Genomic DNA, 14053 nt, shown 5'->3' with positions numbered 1-14053 from the left:
AATTGAGTGAATAGAAATCTTATTTGAAATTTGCTGGCCGGCATTATGACTACTTGGAAAAGAAATGTTGGATTAAAAATCCTAAATCATCAAATTATTAGCATACTATTCTATAATTTATAGTTCTCATGTTTGAGTCCATTTAAAATTTAATATAAATGGAAGGAGATTTAATCATAAAAAAAAAGGTGTGATGCAAATTTCTTTTAAGTCCTTTCAGTAACACAAAAACACCAACGTTTACTCTATCAACACTACATTCACCGCAACCAATTCTTACAGATAGCTGTTATTAAGGCATTAGAACAAATGCATGGTTGCGTGGAGGAGGAGGATGGAGGGTGGAGAGAAGACCGAGTTCTTGGGTTTCTCAGCGAGATGGAGGTGGCGATGGTGCCCCAGGAGATGGAGTAGTGGGTGGGAATGGAGGAAATGGGAAAGGAAAAGATGGAGGGGGGGGTGGTGGAGGTAGAGGAGGTGGCGGCGGTGGCATAACCATAGGTGGAGTTGGAGTAAAGGGAGGGAAAGGGGTCGATGGAGGCGGCGGTGTAACTAAAGGTGGATTGGGAGGAGACGGAGGGAAGGGTGGGAACGGGAAAGGGAATGATGGAGGCGGCGGTGGAGGTGGGGTAACTACAGGTGGAGTGGGAGTAAAGGGAGGGAAGGGTGGGAAGGGGAATGATGGAGGCGGCGGTGCAGGTGGGGTAACTATAGGTGGAGTGGGGGCAAAGGGAGGGAAGGGTGGGAAGGGGAATGATGGAGGCGGCGGTGGAGGTGGGGTAACTACAGGTGGAGTGGGGGTAAAAGGAGGGAAGGGTGGGAAGGGGAATGATGGAGGCGGCGGTGGACGTGGTGTAACTACAGGTGGAGTTGGGGTAAAGGGAGGGAAGGGTGGGAACGGGCAGGGGAATGATGGAGGTGAAGGAGGAGAAGGCGGTGGCGAAAACAAGGGCGGAATAGGAGTAAAGGGAGGAAAGGGTGGGAATAGGTAAGGTGGGGGAGGAGGCGGTGAGGGTGGCGCGAACACCGGTGGAAATGGAGCGAACGGGGGAAAGGGCGGGAAAGACGGAGGCGGCGGCGAAGGGAACAAGGGCGGGAGCAGCGGCGCCGGTGGGTTCGGTACTGCTGGGGGGAAGGGGAAGGGAAAGGACGGTGGAGGAGGCGCAAATGGCCATGGGAAGGACGGTGGTGGTGCAAATGGCCATGGGAACCCAAACGGTGGCCAGAAGAAGAGCGAAGAGTTCGCAGAGCTCGGTGACAACTCGCCGTCATCTCCACACAAGTCGGCGTCCTTCTTCGACGGCCTGTAGTTGAGCGCATTCAGGTTGTAGAGGCACAGCTTCCCTACGCCGCCTCGCACCGCCACATGCTCGGTGGAGCTGCTCAACCCAGGGACGTCACACAGCGACGACGGAGATTCCGCCACGCTCGCTCGGCAGAAGGAGTCGACCCCTTGGCCCTCCCTGCACTCGAACCCGTCCACCGGCGGGATGTCGAGCTTGTAGACTCCGAACCTGTCCGTCGTCCTGTCGACGGCGACCCTCATCTCGCCCGCCGACGTCGCGTTCACTCGGAGCACGCATTGCACCCTCACCTTGACACCTGGAAGCAACCCAAAACCCTAAGCAACAACGCATGCAGCGAAGCGAAGCAACGCATGACCAGTTGAGGTTCCCGTTCCCTTCACCTTCTAAGAAGTAGCTGTGCTGGGAGAAGTTGTTGTTGGCGCAGGCGTCGCAGAAGACGGTGCCCATCACGGTGACATTGGAGATAGGCTTTGGGTCAGCCTCGAGGCACAGAGACCTGGTGAGGAGGAGTGCAAAGACGGCAACGAAGATTGTGGGATTCATGGCCAAGGGTAGGTGGCATCAGAGAGAAGCTGAGTGATACTGCTTCTTCTTCTTCTTGGTTGGTGCAAAAGGAGAAGAAGACTCTGTGCCTTCACAGGTCCATGGAACATGGAACAAAGGCACGTGAAGGTACTGGAGACATTTCGTGAGGTATTAGAAAGGTAGAAGCTTTGTTCGGTTGCGATCACGGGTGCTTCGAATTATTAGGTGGCTATCTCTCAGGTTCCTTGATGATCCATTACAAGACACTGGGTGACAGGGATGAGGTTTGTGCCGGAAGAAAGACCGTGTCACTACTGGACACCGCCGCTGTAGATCCTGCATTGTTGATGGGCAAAAGCTTGGCTATAATCTCTACTAGATCTCGATACCAAAACACCCTTTATTTGGATCTTCAACTCATTAAGGAGTACTCGCCAAGAATTGGAAAGAAACATAAGAGGATCAATCGCAATCGAGGTTGCAGACATTAGGACTGTCCCTCCAACCAACAGCAGCTTCTGCACTGCATGAGCTGCAGCTTGATACAAAGGCTTGCCCTCACTATTTCTGAGTTGCCCACTGCAATCACCTGTGTCTCTGTTACAGGAGTGATTCCCATGGCCTAATATAAAGCTGATGCAAATTAGAGCCTCTCAGTAACTCCCCAAGAATAGAACAAATGGTTTCGATGTTAGGAGGAAGGTTAAGATTCTTGTGTCGGAATCGGTGTTTGCAACCCTGTTTAGTTTATACTTGAATTCAAGGAAAAAGCCAAAGCATTGCCATGTAAAGATGCTACTGTGGTAGGATTAGTCCCATAGGATGAGTGGATACCAAACAGATAAGCTCTGGAATTGATCGAGGAACACATAAAACTAATCGGGTATTTGAGAAATGACAGTGAAGTACAAGGCATGATAAGCTTGAGTAGCTTCAAGATCTCTCAGTTATGGTCATGGTATGGTGATCTTTGAGGAGGTCTCAAGGTATTATTATACTACATTGGAATAAGGCTACCAACAGAAACGAATACAAAGTTTTAGTTCTCACAACCTGTAGCATGTCAAATCAGAGTACAAGATGGAATTTTTTTTTGCATCAATTATTGATTCGATAGCAGATTGAGAAGCTTACAAAGCATCATCAATCATAGAGACAGTCATCTTGAAAATGGGAGTTTGACACAACTTGACATCATCTCCAACTTGGAAAGAATCAACGACAGTTGGCAAACTGTGCTGCTCGATCAACAATGGAAGACCTGTGCCCTACAGAAAAGATTAGTAGTGTATCAGCATTCTTCAACAATATCTGAAATCAATCAACATTTGGATTAATAATTGGCCACCTGTATCTTGTAGCTGCATGAGCAAGCAACAGTGATGGTTATTATGGACTTGCAAATCTATACCCCACTTGAAGGATTTGAAATAATACACCACTAGAAGAATACTGAAACCACCTCTTATAAGGTGACAAATTGTGACAGGATCACAATAATACCTATATCCTACAAGTAAACAACATTCAACATTTAGTAAGTTGAGATCAAAACTGAGATCTACATGCATAGACGAGCAATCCTGAAAAATTATCACAGACAAGACTGGAATCAATTGGCACCTGGCAGCAGGTCAGCACTCCAATACGACAAATGCCAGATAGGACAGCCCTTCAAGGATGAGTATGATTTCAACCCAACTTTCCTGTCTTTATCCAAACGGAAACTCAAGTCGGACTCAGGTCAGCACTCCAATACGACAAATGCATCGAACTCTCTCGAGTCCAATCTATATATTAAGCTGCATGGAAGATTAGCTAGTTCAGATCATAGCAATTGAATGCATAGTTGGTGGTATAACCAATATTTGTGGTGTGTTTGAAGAGACGTCTATGGATACCATAGTTATCAGTGTAATTTGAAGTCAATTTGTTTGTTTCGCGACAGCATGGCTATTGTTGCGCGTATGTAGGACTCCAACGTCCTACAAGAAACAAGGTACAGAGATTCTGTGTTATTTTGATAGGGGCTTATTTACTAGCAATGCAATGGTGTGGTGCATAGTCCCCTTCAAAACTTACTGTCAAATTTCCAGATTTAGATTGTGTATCAGCACAGAGAGTATGAAAAATTTAGTTCTTACTCGCTGTTCATCTGTAAACATCAGCTTTTTCAAGACTATGCTTTGGCTCAAACTTCATTTCTTTCTGGTTTTTGTTAATGAACCACTACTTGACTAGCTGTCCTTGTTAATGATGACTATGGATCAACATGAAAATGAAAAGAAACAACACGAAAATGAAAATAAACAAGGCGTTTGATGTGATCTGGAGTTAACTCAATCAACATATAGAATAGATCAAGGGAGAGGGAAAAATGTAGTTAGAATGAGATACACAACCATCATTCATATACTTAGCTTGTAGGACTATCCTTTGTCATCAACCTGTATAACGATAGATAGCACAATGCAGTTAAAAGTGGTTCCCTTTTTTTATGTCCTCCACACTTGCTGCTGCTCATCCCAAGCAGTATGTGTTCTGATAACTTGGTCTACATTATGGTGCAAGAATAGGGTGTGAAGTTTGGCAACTTGTCAACCTTCTCTGGTCAAAAAAATAGGGAAAAAAAATAAACAGCTGAAAGTGCAAAACATCAGAGTCAAATTTTCATTGACAAAGACTCAAACCTCACTATTCAAATGGAAGATGGAAAAGAGCCAATGCATAGAAAAAGCCACACATTTCTACATCTAGAAAGATAGCACTCGGAGGAACTTTATAAAAGGTCCAGACAGACATTATATATCTCTATCCATAAGCCTACTGGCAAAGCAATTTATTTTTAAATCTGAGATCAGATTAAAAGGTGCTACAATAACTCTATGCATACATGAACCAAGGTCTGCCATACCGAAGCATACCGCCTGTACCGGGCGATACATACCGGTCCGACAGGTTATCGGTACGCGGACCGTCCTGTCACGGACAAACTTCTAAACATGAAGTTTGATGTAATGCTTATGTATGTCCGTGTCTTTTGATATGTTCATGCTTTGTACAGCATGTAGAGGGACGGCCAAAGACGTAATAGTGTCATTTTAGTTGGGTTGGTGGCCGCTTTAGGCTTGTAAATAAAGGTTGTGTCATGTGGACATGTGTGAGAGATCTTCGGTCTGTAATGGACCATTTTACCCTTTGTTGTGCAACTGTTCAGAGCTTGTAAAGTCTGTTTGTAATTTGCATTGTCTATAAAGTGTTTTTCGGAGATGTTTGCTTGTTGATCCCGAGTGAGGCGTTTTCTCTGTCCTGTTCTCTCTTTTGTGGGTCCTAAGGGACCATGGGAGGCTTCGGGGAGGCTGACCTTTGCGGACGGACACGCAAGGGTGCCGCACGACTTAGGCAAAACCAGCTAAGTCCGTGACAGATGGTATCAGAGCGGGCAAACACTCATAGAAACACTTAGCATGCAAACGTGGGGGACCTAGCGGGGCTGCGTTGAGGGCAATCAGCTCACGCGCGACCGTTTGGGGGAAAACGGGCATGGAGATGTAGGGGAAAGGAGGCAAAACCAGCTAAGTCCGTGACAGATGGTATCAGAGCGGGCAAACACTCATAGAAACACTTAGCATGCAAACGTGGGGGACCTAGCGGGGCTGCGTTGAGGGCAGTCAGCTCACGCGCGACCGTTTGGGGGAAAACGGGCATGGAGATGTAGGGGAAAGGAGACGCGCTCGGAGGAGCGGGTATCTGAGATTGGCATTCAGAGGAATGGCCAACCCTTCGCGCAAGAGGCACCACGAGAACAGACAAGCTTGGAAGAATGTGAAGCGCACAAAGATTGGGATGGCTGAGTTTGAGCTACGGCTCAACGTTGACAACCATACTTGATGGTGCTCAAGGCAAGCGAGGCGCTTGGTAAAAGATGAGACCATCCAAGGTGGAATGAGTTGCTCAACGACCAAAAGAGTTATGCAAAGCTCACAGAGGTGAGGGGAATTGCTAGCTCGAAGAATTTGGTACTTATACATGGGCTTGTATGCGGATGATGGAATGTTCGTGGTCATCCCAAGGCGATCGAAACTCGGCGCCATAGAGCATTGAAACTTTCTCTTCGGCATGTGAAGGATACGTCCGTATGAGGCTGAAGGGTGCAACTAGTTCAGCATGTTGCTAGGCCTTGAGAGGTGCAGCGGGGGTTATATTGACGTGGAGTCGCAATCTAGCAAATGTGTTTGCAGGAGGCAGAACAATGCACAGTTTGTTCAACAGATCGGAGTAGTCCAAGGGGATGGTGGTCTCCGAAACGAAGAGAGATGTTGCTCCAACGGGACAGTTATCCAGGAGGGATAAGTCCCGGTTCTCCAGAGGGAGAATCATGTGGGGCGGACCTCACAAGTTGAGGAGGAGTACCTCAACAAACAACAACCTCACGAAGCTCGATGGACTGAGCAAGTGGCGAGGAGTCGTCGCATGATCTCGCTTGAGAGAATGCATTGGTGGATGCATTGCGAGATCAAGTGGGGGAGCGACCCAAAGCAACACAAATGAAGGCACACTTGGAGTCGATATGGAGATCGGACTCAAGGGAGGGCTGACCCGTGGAATGGTGGGCACGAGGGCCACCATCAACTCAATGCAAAAACGAGGAGCGGAACAACTTGGGTGTAACTTAGCGAAGTACCCAAGTCGCATGAAGGGAGCCAGTATAGAATATGGAACATGGAGCAGAGACATAGTGCTTTCCTTGGACAGAGGTCAAGGACATGAACTCTTGCAGAGGCAAGAGCAGGATCATGTTGTTCCATGGGTCATTCATTCTAACGGAGCGGACTCATCTTGCATGGTGCCAAAGACGAAGGGAGCTTCTAGGCACATGCACTTTATCTCGGAGGAGCATTTGATGGAGGAACTAAGGCGACTCAATTTGCGGAGGCGAAATTGGGTTCAGAAGGCCTTAGCACGGGGCAAGAAGACGCAGAGGCGGGTACTCTTGAAGAATATGCCACAGTGTTGTCATTCAAGTTGCTATAAAGGAAGTGGTGCATAGCGAAGATTGTGCTGGTAGGGGTAAAGGCCCAGAATCCAGACAATGGTGCACTAATTGCAGCGAAGTCAAGGGACTTTGGGAGCTACTAGGCGACGGGCTGTCCTAGAGCGATGCTTCATCTTGGTGTGACCCAAGAGTGGGTGGATGAAGGTCGATTGTCAAAGGAGCGAACAAAATCGAAGGTGGAAGAGACCCTGCGATGTATCGGCAGAGGCCACACATGGAGGGACCACAATTCGAGTTCATCCCACAAGGATCAGAATGCAATGGAGATGTCACCAGGAGGCGACATGGTGTAGCGGATCGTGGAAGAACAGTTCGTGGCAATGCGATACACACAATCTAGCCCCGTGAGAGACAAGATCATATTGAGGTATGATCAGGAGCTACTGGAAGCTCCACTTCAGTGAACAACACGACGACAAGAAGGGCTATGGATTCAAGGAGTGAAGGCCATGGTACCGCAGAGGCGGGTCTTCCGTGCGTGCATCAAATTTTGCATCGGATGAAAGCCTTGGTCATCAGCATATGGGGGCTGTGTTCCACCAAGGAAAAAGTTCGAATGCAAGAACCAGTGAGTCCCATGGGAGGGACTTGATCATACAGCAGTATGATCGAAGCAGCCGGAGAGTTGGACTGCTCTAGAGCTCATATTCACTTAAGGGAGCCCGACAAGTCAGAAGACATGGTCGAATAAGCGAACGTTGCTACCAAGGAAGCTAAGGAGAACAGAATCAGTGCAAACCCTACAACGTGATAGCAGAGGTCGTGCATGGGAGTTGTAGTCTGTCTTTCCATCGACCAAAGGGAGCTGCTTGGAGAACACAGAGGTGTTGAAGCAGGGGGTCGAAAGGGGCGAGGAAGCAACGACGAGTCCAGAGGGACTTAGCTACCCAAAATCAAGCATCAATTAGAATGGAGGTGGACTCGGAGGAGTACCACAGAGGCATGTCTACTGATTGTGAAGAAAAAGGATGCAGATGCGAGTCAACGGATAGTAGTGCCATGGGCATGGCAGCGCCATGGTACCGCAGAGGCGGGATTTCCGTGAAAGTCATTGATCCCTTGCTCTCATGGAGGGAGAGCGCTTGGTCGTGAAAGGGGCTGAGGAGGTGGAGCATGCAGAGGCAAACTCCAAGTACCGAGACAAGGCTGAAGGGCAGAGGCCAAGGAACTTCGTAAGACCGGTGTCGATGAGTTTCTCATCAAGATAGCCGAAAGTGAAGGACTTCGGGTCATGCAAGAGTGCACGACCAAGGAACGAAGTAGTCAGTACGCGGTGCTGTACCTTCGCTACTCAGGGGAGTAGGCGACAGGGTTGATGGAGAAGACGGTACAATCCCAAAGGCGACCAAATCTATTAGAGAATTACTCCAAGTTGGGGTAAAAACTTCCTGCATTCCAGAAGTTCAATGGCATTGAGAAGGTGAATCACAGTAGCTAACTCAACGCAAGGAGTGCAAACACTTCAAGTGCTTCAGAAGTGTGAGCAAAGAGTAGGCGAAGGCCAGTAACCAGCTCGATGCATGGAGTACAACCTCGAGAAGGCGGGCGAAGTCAAGTAACCTTTGCCTTCTCAACTCTTAAGAGAATGGGTGAAACCGAGTACCCCAATTCTCTTATCTATCCAGTAGAGGAGCTCTGCAAAAGTTCAAAGACCCTTCGAAGATAATAGTTGTCAAATCCTCACCAACGGTGATCAGTGCTACTGAGAGTAGATTGTCCGCTTCATTTCCCAACGAAATGCTAATCGAAAGCGGAAGTGATGCGAACCTACTTGGAGGTGACAACTAAGTGAAAGAAGAGTCAATGAGCAAATGTTGTGGAGGAAGGACCCAAATCTTCAGAAGTTTGCGAGACGATGCTCGTTAAAAGCTCCAACAAGCATCCACCCAGTTCAAACAGCATGAGGCATTTGAGAGACTGGCGCAGTAAGGATGGTCTTCTCCTTCATTTGGAGGATCCGCAGGAATTAACAAGGATCAACACAACTCAACCAACCCCACACCAGAGTCAGAGTCATTGGTGAGTTGAAGCAGCATGGCGGATCAAAGGTTCGACTACTCAAAAACAACAGCGGAGAGCAGTTGGGAGCCAAGAGACGCATTGCAGCTAGAGCAGAAGATTGAAAATTCAACAGAGGCGAGGAGTTGCAGTGTCGACAAAGGCTTCGTCGAGGACGTCGAAGGAATAAGTGGGGGAGAATGTCACAGACAAACTTCTAAACAGGATGTTTGATGTAATGCTTATGTATGTCCGTGTCTTTTGATATGTTCATGCTTTGTACAGCATGTAGAGGGACGACCAAAGGCATAATAGTCTTATTTTAGTTGGGTTAGTGGCCGCTTTAGGCTTGTAAATAAAGGTTGTGTCATGTGGACACGTGTGAGAGATCTTCGGTCTGTAATGGACCATTTTACCCTTTGTTGTGCAATTGTTCAGAGCTTGTAAAGTCTGTTTGTAATTTGCATTGTCTATAAAGTGTTTTTCGGAGATGTTTGCTTGTAGATCCCGAGTGAGGCGTTTTCTCTATCCTGTTCTCTCTTTTGTGGGTCCTAAGGGACCATGGGAGGCTTCGGGGAGGCTGACCTTTGTGAACGGACATGCAAGGGTGCCGCACGACTTAGGCAAAACCAGCTAAGTCTGTGACAGTCCGGTACCGCTATAGTGCTACAGTAATATACTGTAGCACTGCTATAATACTACGGTACTATACTGTAGCACTGCTACAGTATGAAAAAGTATAAAATTGTTCGGTACACCAGGGTGTACCGCTCAATATGCCCTGATGTACCGTCCGGTACACCGGTACTGTACCATACCGAGCCCAGGTCGAAACGCTGGTACGGTACGGTACAACGAACCTTAACATGAACAGTGAGCCTATATATGAATGGCAAAATATATGGCCAGTTTACAAATGGTAGTTGAGCATAAAGAGGTGCAAAAAGTTCAGGTGACCGAAAAATAGTGCAAAACCGACACTGTGATGTGGGCACAAAACAGAGATTATCATGTGTAATATTGATGGCAGTTTCTTCACTAACCATGAAATATAAGTCTCACACATTTTCATAACAATTAGCTGTATCCTACACATCAATTATGTTTCCGATTAAACTGGCAGAGCGTCCTGCAGTTCAGATTCAAATATTTATAACTCAAGTGATGAACAAGCAGAGAACTTGTCGATTTGAACAACCAAACCTAAAACTTTTGACAGCTTTAGCAAATGGCAAACCAAAAGACAAGATTTGTTAATTCCAAAAGAATCTTCTAAGAAAATACATATGACAAGGTATCGAAAATATAAGTGAAATAATAGTAAAACATTTAAAAGGAGAACATGATATATTATGTGGCCATTGTGACTATTAGGTACATGCCTCAGTTTTCAACATGTTTGTTATGTCGTAAACATTCCATGCTAAACTAATATACGTATAAAATCTGCATGAAAGTAGAAAACCTTAAAATAACCCAATTCAAACACATTTGCAGAAGGTGGAGAGAAGTTTCCTACACTTTTAATAGGGTGAAAAAGGCAATCATATAAGAACTAAAATCCATGAATAGCATAGAGGGAATTTCCAACCAAAACTAAGTTCCATATGTATTCTCAACTACGAACTTATCACAACTTACTTTCGCAATTCCTCTGGCTTTAAAGCATTTGTAACCATCTTAGTCTTATCTCTGCTTTAGAATTTCACAGTATCAGAAAACTAAAAGATGAAGAAGGCACATATTCACACTTACGTTGCCTACAAACACATGCTGCCATTACTAATTATTGTTGTACTTTAGTGCTCACCATGTTCATTAACAGAGAATTACAAGAATAGTTGGAGATAAGTTTTAGGGCTCAAAAGATACCGTAATTGGGATGCCAGCTCATTTGACCAAGCAAATCAACCCATTTAAGCATATAAAACCTCTAAAGTCCATGTAATTGGCTGATTGGGTGTATATATGCACCTGTTCGTAGCATACAGGGATCAAGCATGTGATCTAACCACATACTGACACACCACATAAAATATATGAACTGCAGTTTGCCTACCATATTGGCACAAGTAACCACCTAGATAATACAATTCTAAAAGAATCAAAACAGAGTCCAACAAATTCATACACCTTAAACCAGCCTATACACTGTGGAGACATGCCAAGAAGGCCAATTAAGTAGCACAAGAGCCTAGACAAACCAAAAGGACCAACTTGAAACCACCTCTGGTGAGCCTTGAACTGACACTAAGTAAGAGCACAGCCAGAAATAGTTAATTAAAGCAGGAACCGTTTACCTTCTTAAGCAAAGTAAAATTAGCAACCATCACTGCCAAACAAACATGAAATGAAGTTTAAATGAAAGAAAATTTTCTTAATCATGGAAACTACAAAGACTGACAGCAGATAAAAGCTACCCAGGTTCCACCAACCATTCCTAAAAACTGAATCTAACATTCAATCCAAGTGCAAGATGCAAAAAGAATTCCATCCTTCTGCTTTCGGGGATCCTTGACATCAAAAAATATCTAACCTGACACTGACTCAATCAAGACAGATCATCCTCATCCATCAATAGAAGTCTAGAAAGTTAAATGAAAGAAAACTAAAAGAGAATGCAAGATAATAATATGCTTAAACAAAACTTGAAGACTTCACGCTTTCAACTCCGAGTTCAAAAAACAATTCTAGGTTCGGCATAAGGCACAAATAAAGCATAGTTATCAGAACCAGACTCAACTGGATAGTCAGACTGAAAAAACCGGAATTCAGACCATTAACTGGTTTCACTCATTTATTTGGTCGATTATGTTTAAGAACCGGAGCGAGTTGGTTGACTCGACCAGTTTTTGGAAAACTTGTATGACTCAGTCGGGTTTAACAAGATCAGGTCGGGTTTAATAAGATCGACTCAGTTTTACAAAAAAGTTAAGATTCTTTAAGTATCCTTAACTCTCTTTTTTCTTATTAATTTTTTAGAAGATAATTTACGTCAATTTTGAGTTTAGATTAAGGTGAGCAGGAAATTGACCTTTCTCATCTGATTGCTTCCCTCCTTTCTTCCCTCTTGCCACTTCTCCCCCTACCTCATCTCCTTCCATCATCATTCCCTCTCTATCCTTCCTCTCTTGTGTCTTCTCTTCATCTCGTCTTCCTCCGGTCACTCCTCTTTTTACAACATTCTGCATCTTCTATGCGTTTTTCTTCCTTCAATCATCTACAATTCATCCCTCTTCCCTCGGTTGCTCTTGCTCCTGAAATCATCTTCTTATTGTCATCTCTTCTTGTTGTATTGAATTTCTTAACATATGTTTCACTTAAACTTTTGTCGTATGTTACCTCCACATCACTATTCTTGCTTAATTAATTGGATTGCATATGCACTTTTTAACCTTTAAAATATTGTCACGTATTGACTTAATTTGGATAAAAGTTTATGTTCATAATATCAATTGATGTTATCATTTTTTTCATATTTTACACAACTGAAGTTTTGCTTTTATTTGTCAAAGTTGTTCAATTTTGTATTAATTATGGTATTTTAGACTTTTATTACATAATTTTAAGTTATTTTATATGTTTTAAAATATTTTTAAAATAAAAAAATGGTCCGGTCAGTTGATCCACTGATCTGACCAATGACCCAAGGCTTGGCTGGATCTATTTCCAACTCATGCCGAGTGTCTTTACCAACAAAACCCACAAATCTAGCATTTAAAGCTGATAGCCATTCGAGTCTTGCAACCATCTCACATTCTTATTCCATGTACCACGTAGCACTCGGTGAAAACCTAGAAAATTAGTCAAGGAATCATGGTAATCAACAATTTATCAGCAAACAAAACGAATGAAATTACTTGCTACCAAACGAATACAAGACAAATCAAAGATAGCCTTCTTTTCACAGGGTAAAACAAGGAAGGGTATAACTTAGAAATCTTCCAAGTTATAAAATCTCCTTACTTCTTTTGGATCTTAAACCAACTAAGTAAAAGCACTTGGATGCTCATCAAAGGAGTTTCTTTTCTGACAAGGAAGCAAAAACTGTACCTCGGGGCCACTCGGAGACTATTCTTTTCTCGAGCGTTGCAATCGTCGACGACAACCAACACCGGATAGACCCTCGATTTGGGCTCCACCAGATCCTCATCGAGCTAAGTCCTTTACCATGAATCAGGAATTCTACAACCAAAGCAAACTTCTAGTAGAAAAAAAAAAAGAAGAAAAATCGCACCTGTGCAGGTAAAATCCAGCGGGATTGGTGAGACCGGCGCGAGAGCAGCATCGAATGCCAGGGCAATATGGGGAGACAAGGAAACCCTATAACGGATGAAAAAGCTGAATTCATAGAGGCGATGTTTCCTGCTTCCGTGAGGATTTCCTTATGCTGCGGAGTTTGACCTACGCAGGGGAGCGACTTTCCTTTTATACCTTTACATATTTACTCTTCAAAAGTTTGAAAATAGCATATATTAGTTAATTTTTAAATTTAAATAATATTATTTAATATCTAAACTATTATTAGCATTTTAATCATCCACTTTTTTTTAGAGGATATGATAATTTTGTAGATAACACAACTCAAAATGTAAGAGGATAAATATGAAAAAACAATCAATGAATTACCACATTTCATTTTTGTTCATACATATGGATGATTTTTTTTTTTGTAAAAAAAATCCCTCACCAACTCTATGTTTTTTTCGGGTTATTTTTTATTTTTACCGATTTTTAACTATTATAGTACTTTCATTTGACTCATTTATGATGTTTTTTTCAATAATAGTACTATTAAACTATTGAGGTGCTTAAAATAATATAATACTATTAAAAAATATTATAAGTGACATCATATTTTTTTATTATCGTTACTCATGTATCATTAGATTATTATATTTTTAGACTTTTAATTAGTTTGGTTAAAATTATAAGTTCATTTCAATCTGTTTCTAAGTATATCCCAAAAGATTACATCAACCTAAAACAATGAAAAAAAGTTCTATAGTTGGTGAAGGATATTTTGAATATTATTTGAAATAATGACATCATTAAATAAAAAAAGTTTCTTTTTGGTTAAAAAATAAATGATATATATAATTAAAAATTAAGTTTATATTAAAATATTTTGAAGTCTTTCCTTACCCCCCTCTTATCATTAGTACTA

At 43.4% G+C, this 14053-nt stretch overlaps 1 protein-coding gene and 1 long non-coding RNA gene across 4 annotated transcripts; both read right to left on the bottom strand.

Moving 5' to 3' along the window:
• Nucleotides 1–177: 177 nt before the first annotated feature.
• On the bottom strand, nucleotides 178–2483 carry LOC135649918 (vegetative cell wall protein gp1-like). Its single transcript, XM_065168884.1, has 2 exons — nucleotides 1688–2483; nucleotides 178–1602 (listed from the first exon to the last, which is right to left on the bottom strand). Exons 1-2 carry the CDS (start codon nucleotides 1848–1850, stop codon nucleotides 371–373), a joined length of 1395 nt encoding a protein of 464 aa, XP_065024956.1. The 5' UTR covers nucleotides 1851–2483; the 3' UTR covers nucleotides 178–370.
• A 371-nt stretch (nucleotides 2484–2854) lies between these two features.
• Nucleotides 2855–13293, bottom strand: LOC135649919 (uncharacterized). 3 transcript variants are annotated; one of them, XR_010501429.1, is made up of 7 exons: nucleotides 13124–13293; nucleotides 12940–13050; nucleotides 3977–4439; nucleotides 3734–3817; nucleotides 3456–3634; nucleotides 3181–3342; nucleotides 2855–3100 (listed from the first exon to the last, which is right to left on the bottom strand). It is a non-coding gene; the product is annotated as an uncharacterized LOC135649919 (long non-coding RNA). The 3 variants fall into 3 exon arrangements; XR_010501427.1 differs by having other exon boundaries at nucleotides 3734–4439; XR_010501428.1 differs by having other exon boundaries at nucleotides 3734–4434.
• Nucleotides 13294–14053: the final 760 nt, after the last annotated feature.

Source organism: Musa acuminata, chromosome BXJ3-9 (assembly GCF_036884655.1).
Source record: "Musa acuminata AAA Group cultivar baxijiao chromosome BXJ3-9, Cavendish_Baxijiao_AAA, whole genome shotgun sequence".
In the NCBI taxonomy this organism is placed as follows: domain Eukaryota; kingdom Viridiplantae; phylum Streptophyta; class Magnoliopsida; order Zingiberales; family Musaceae; genus Musa; species Musa acuminata.
This window is presented reverse-complemented; position numbering and strand designations above follow the sequence as displayed.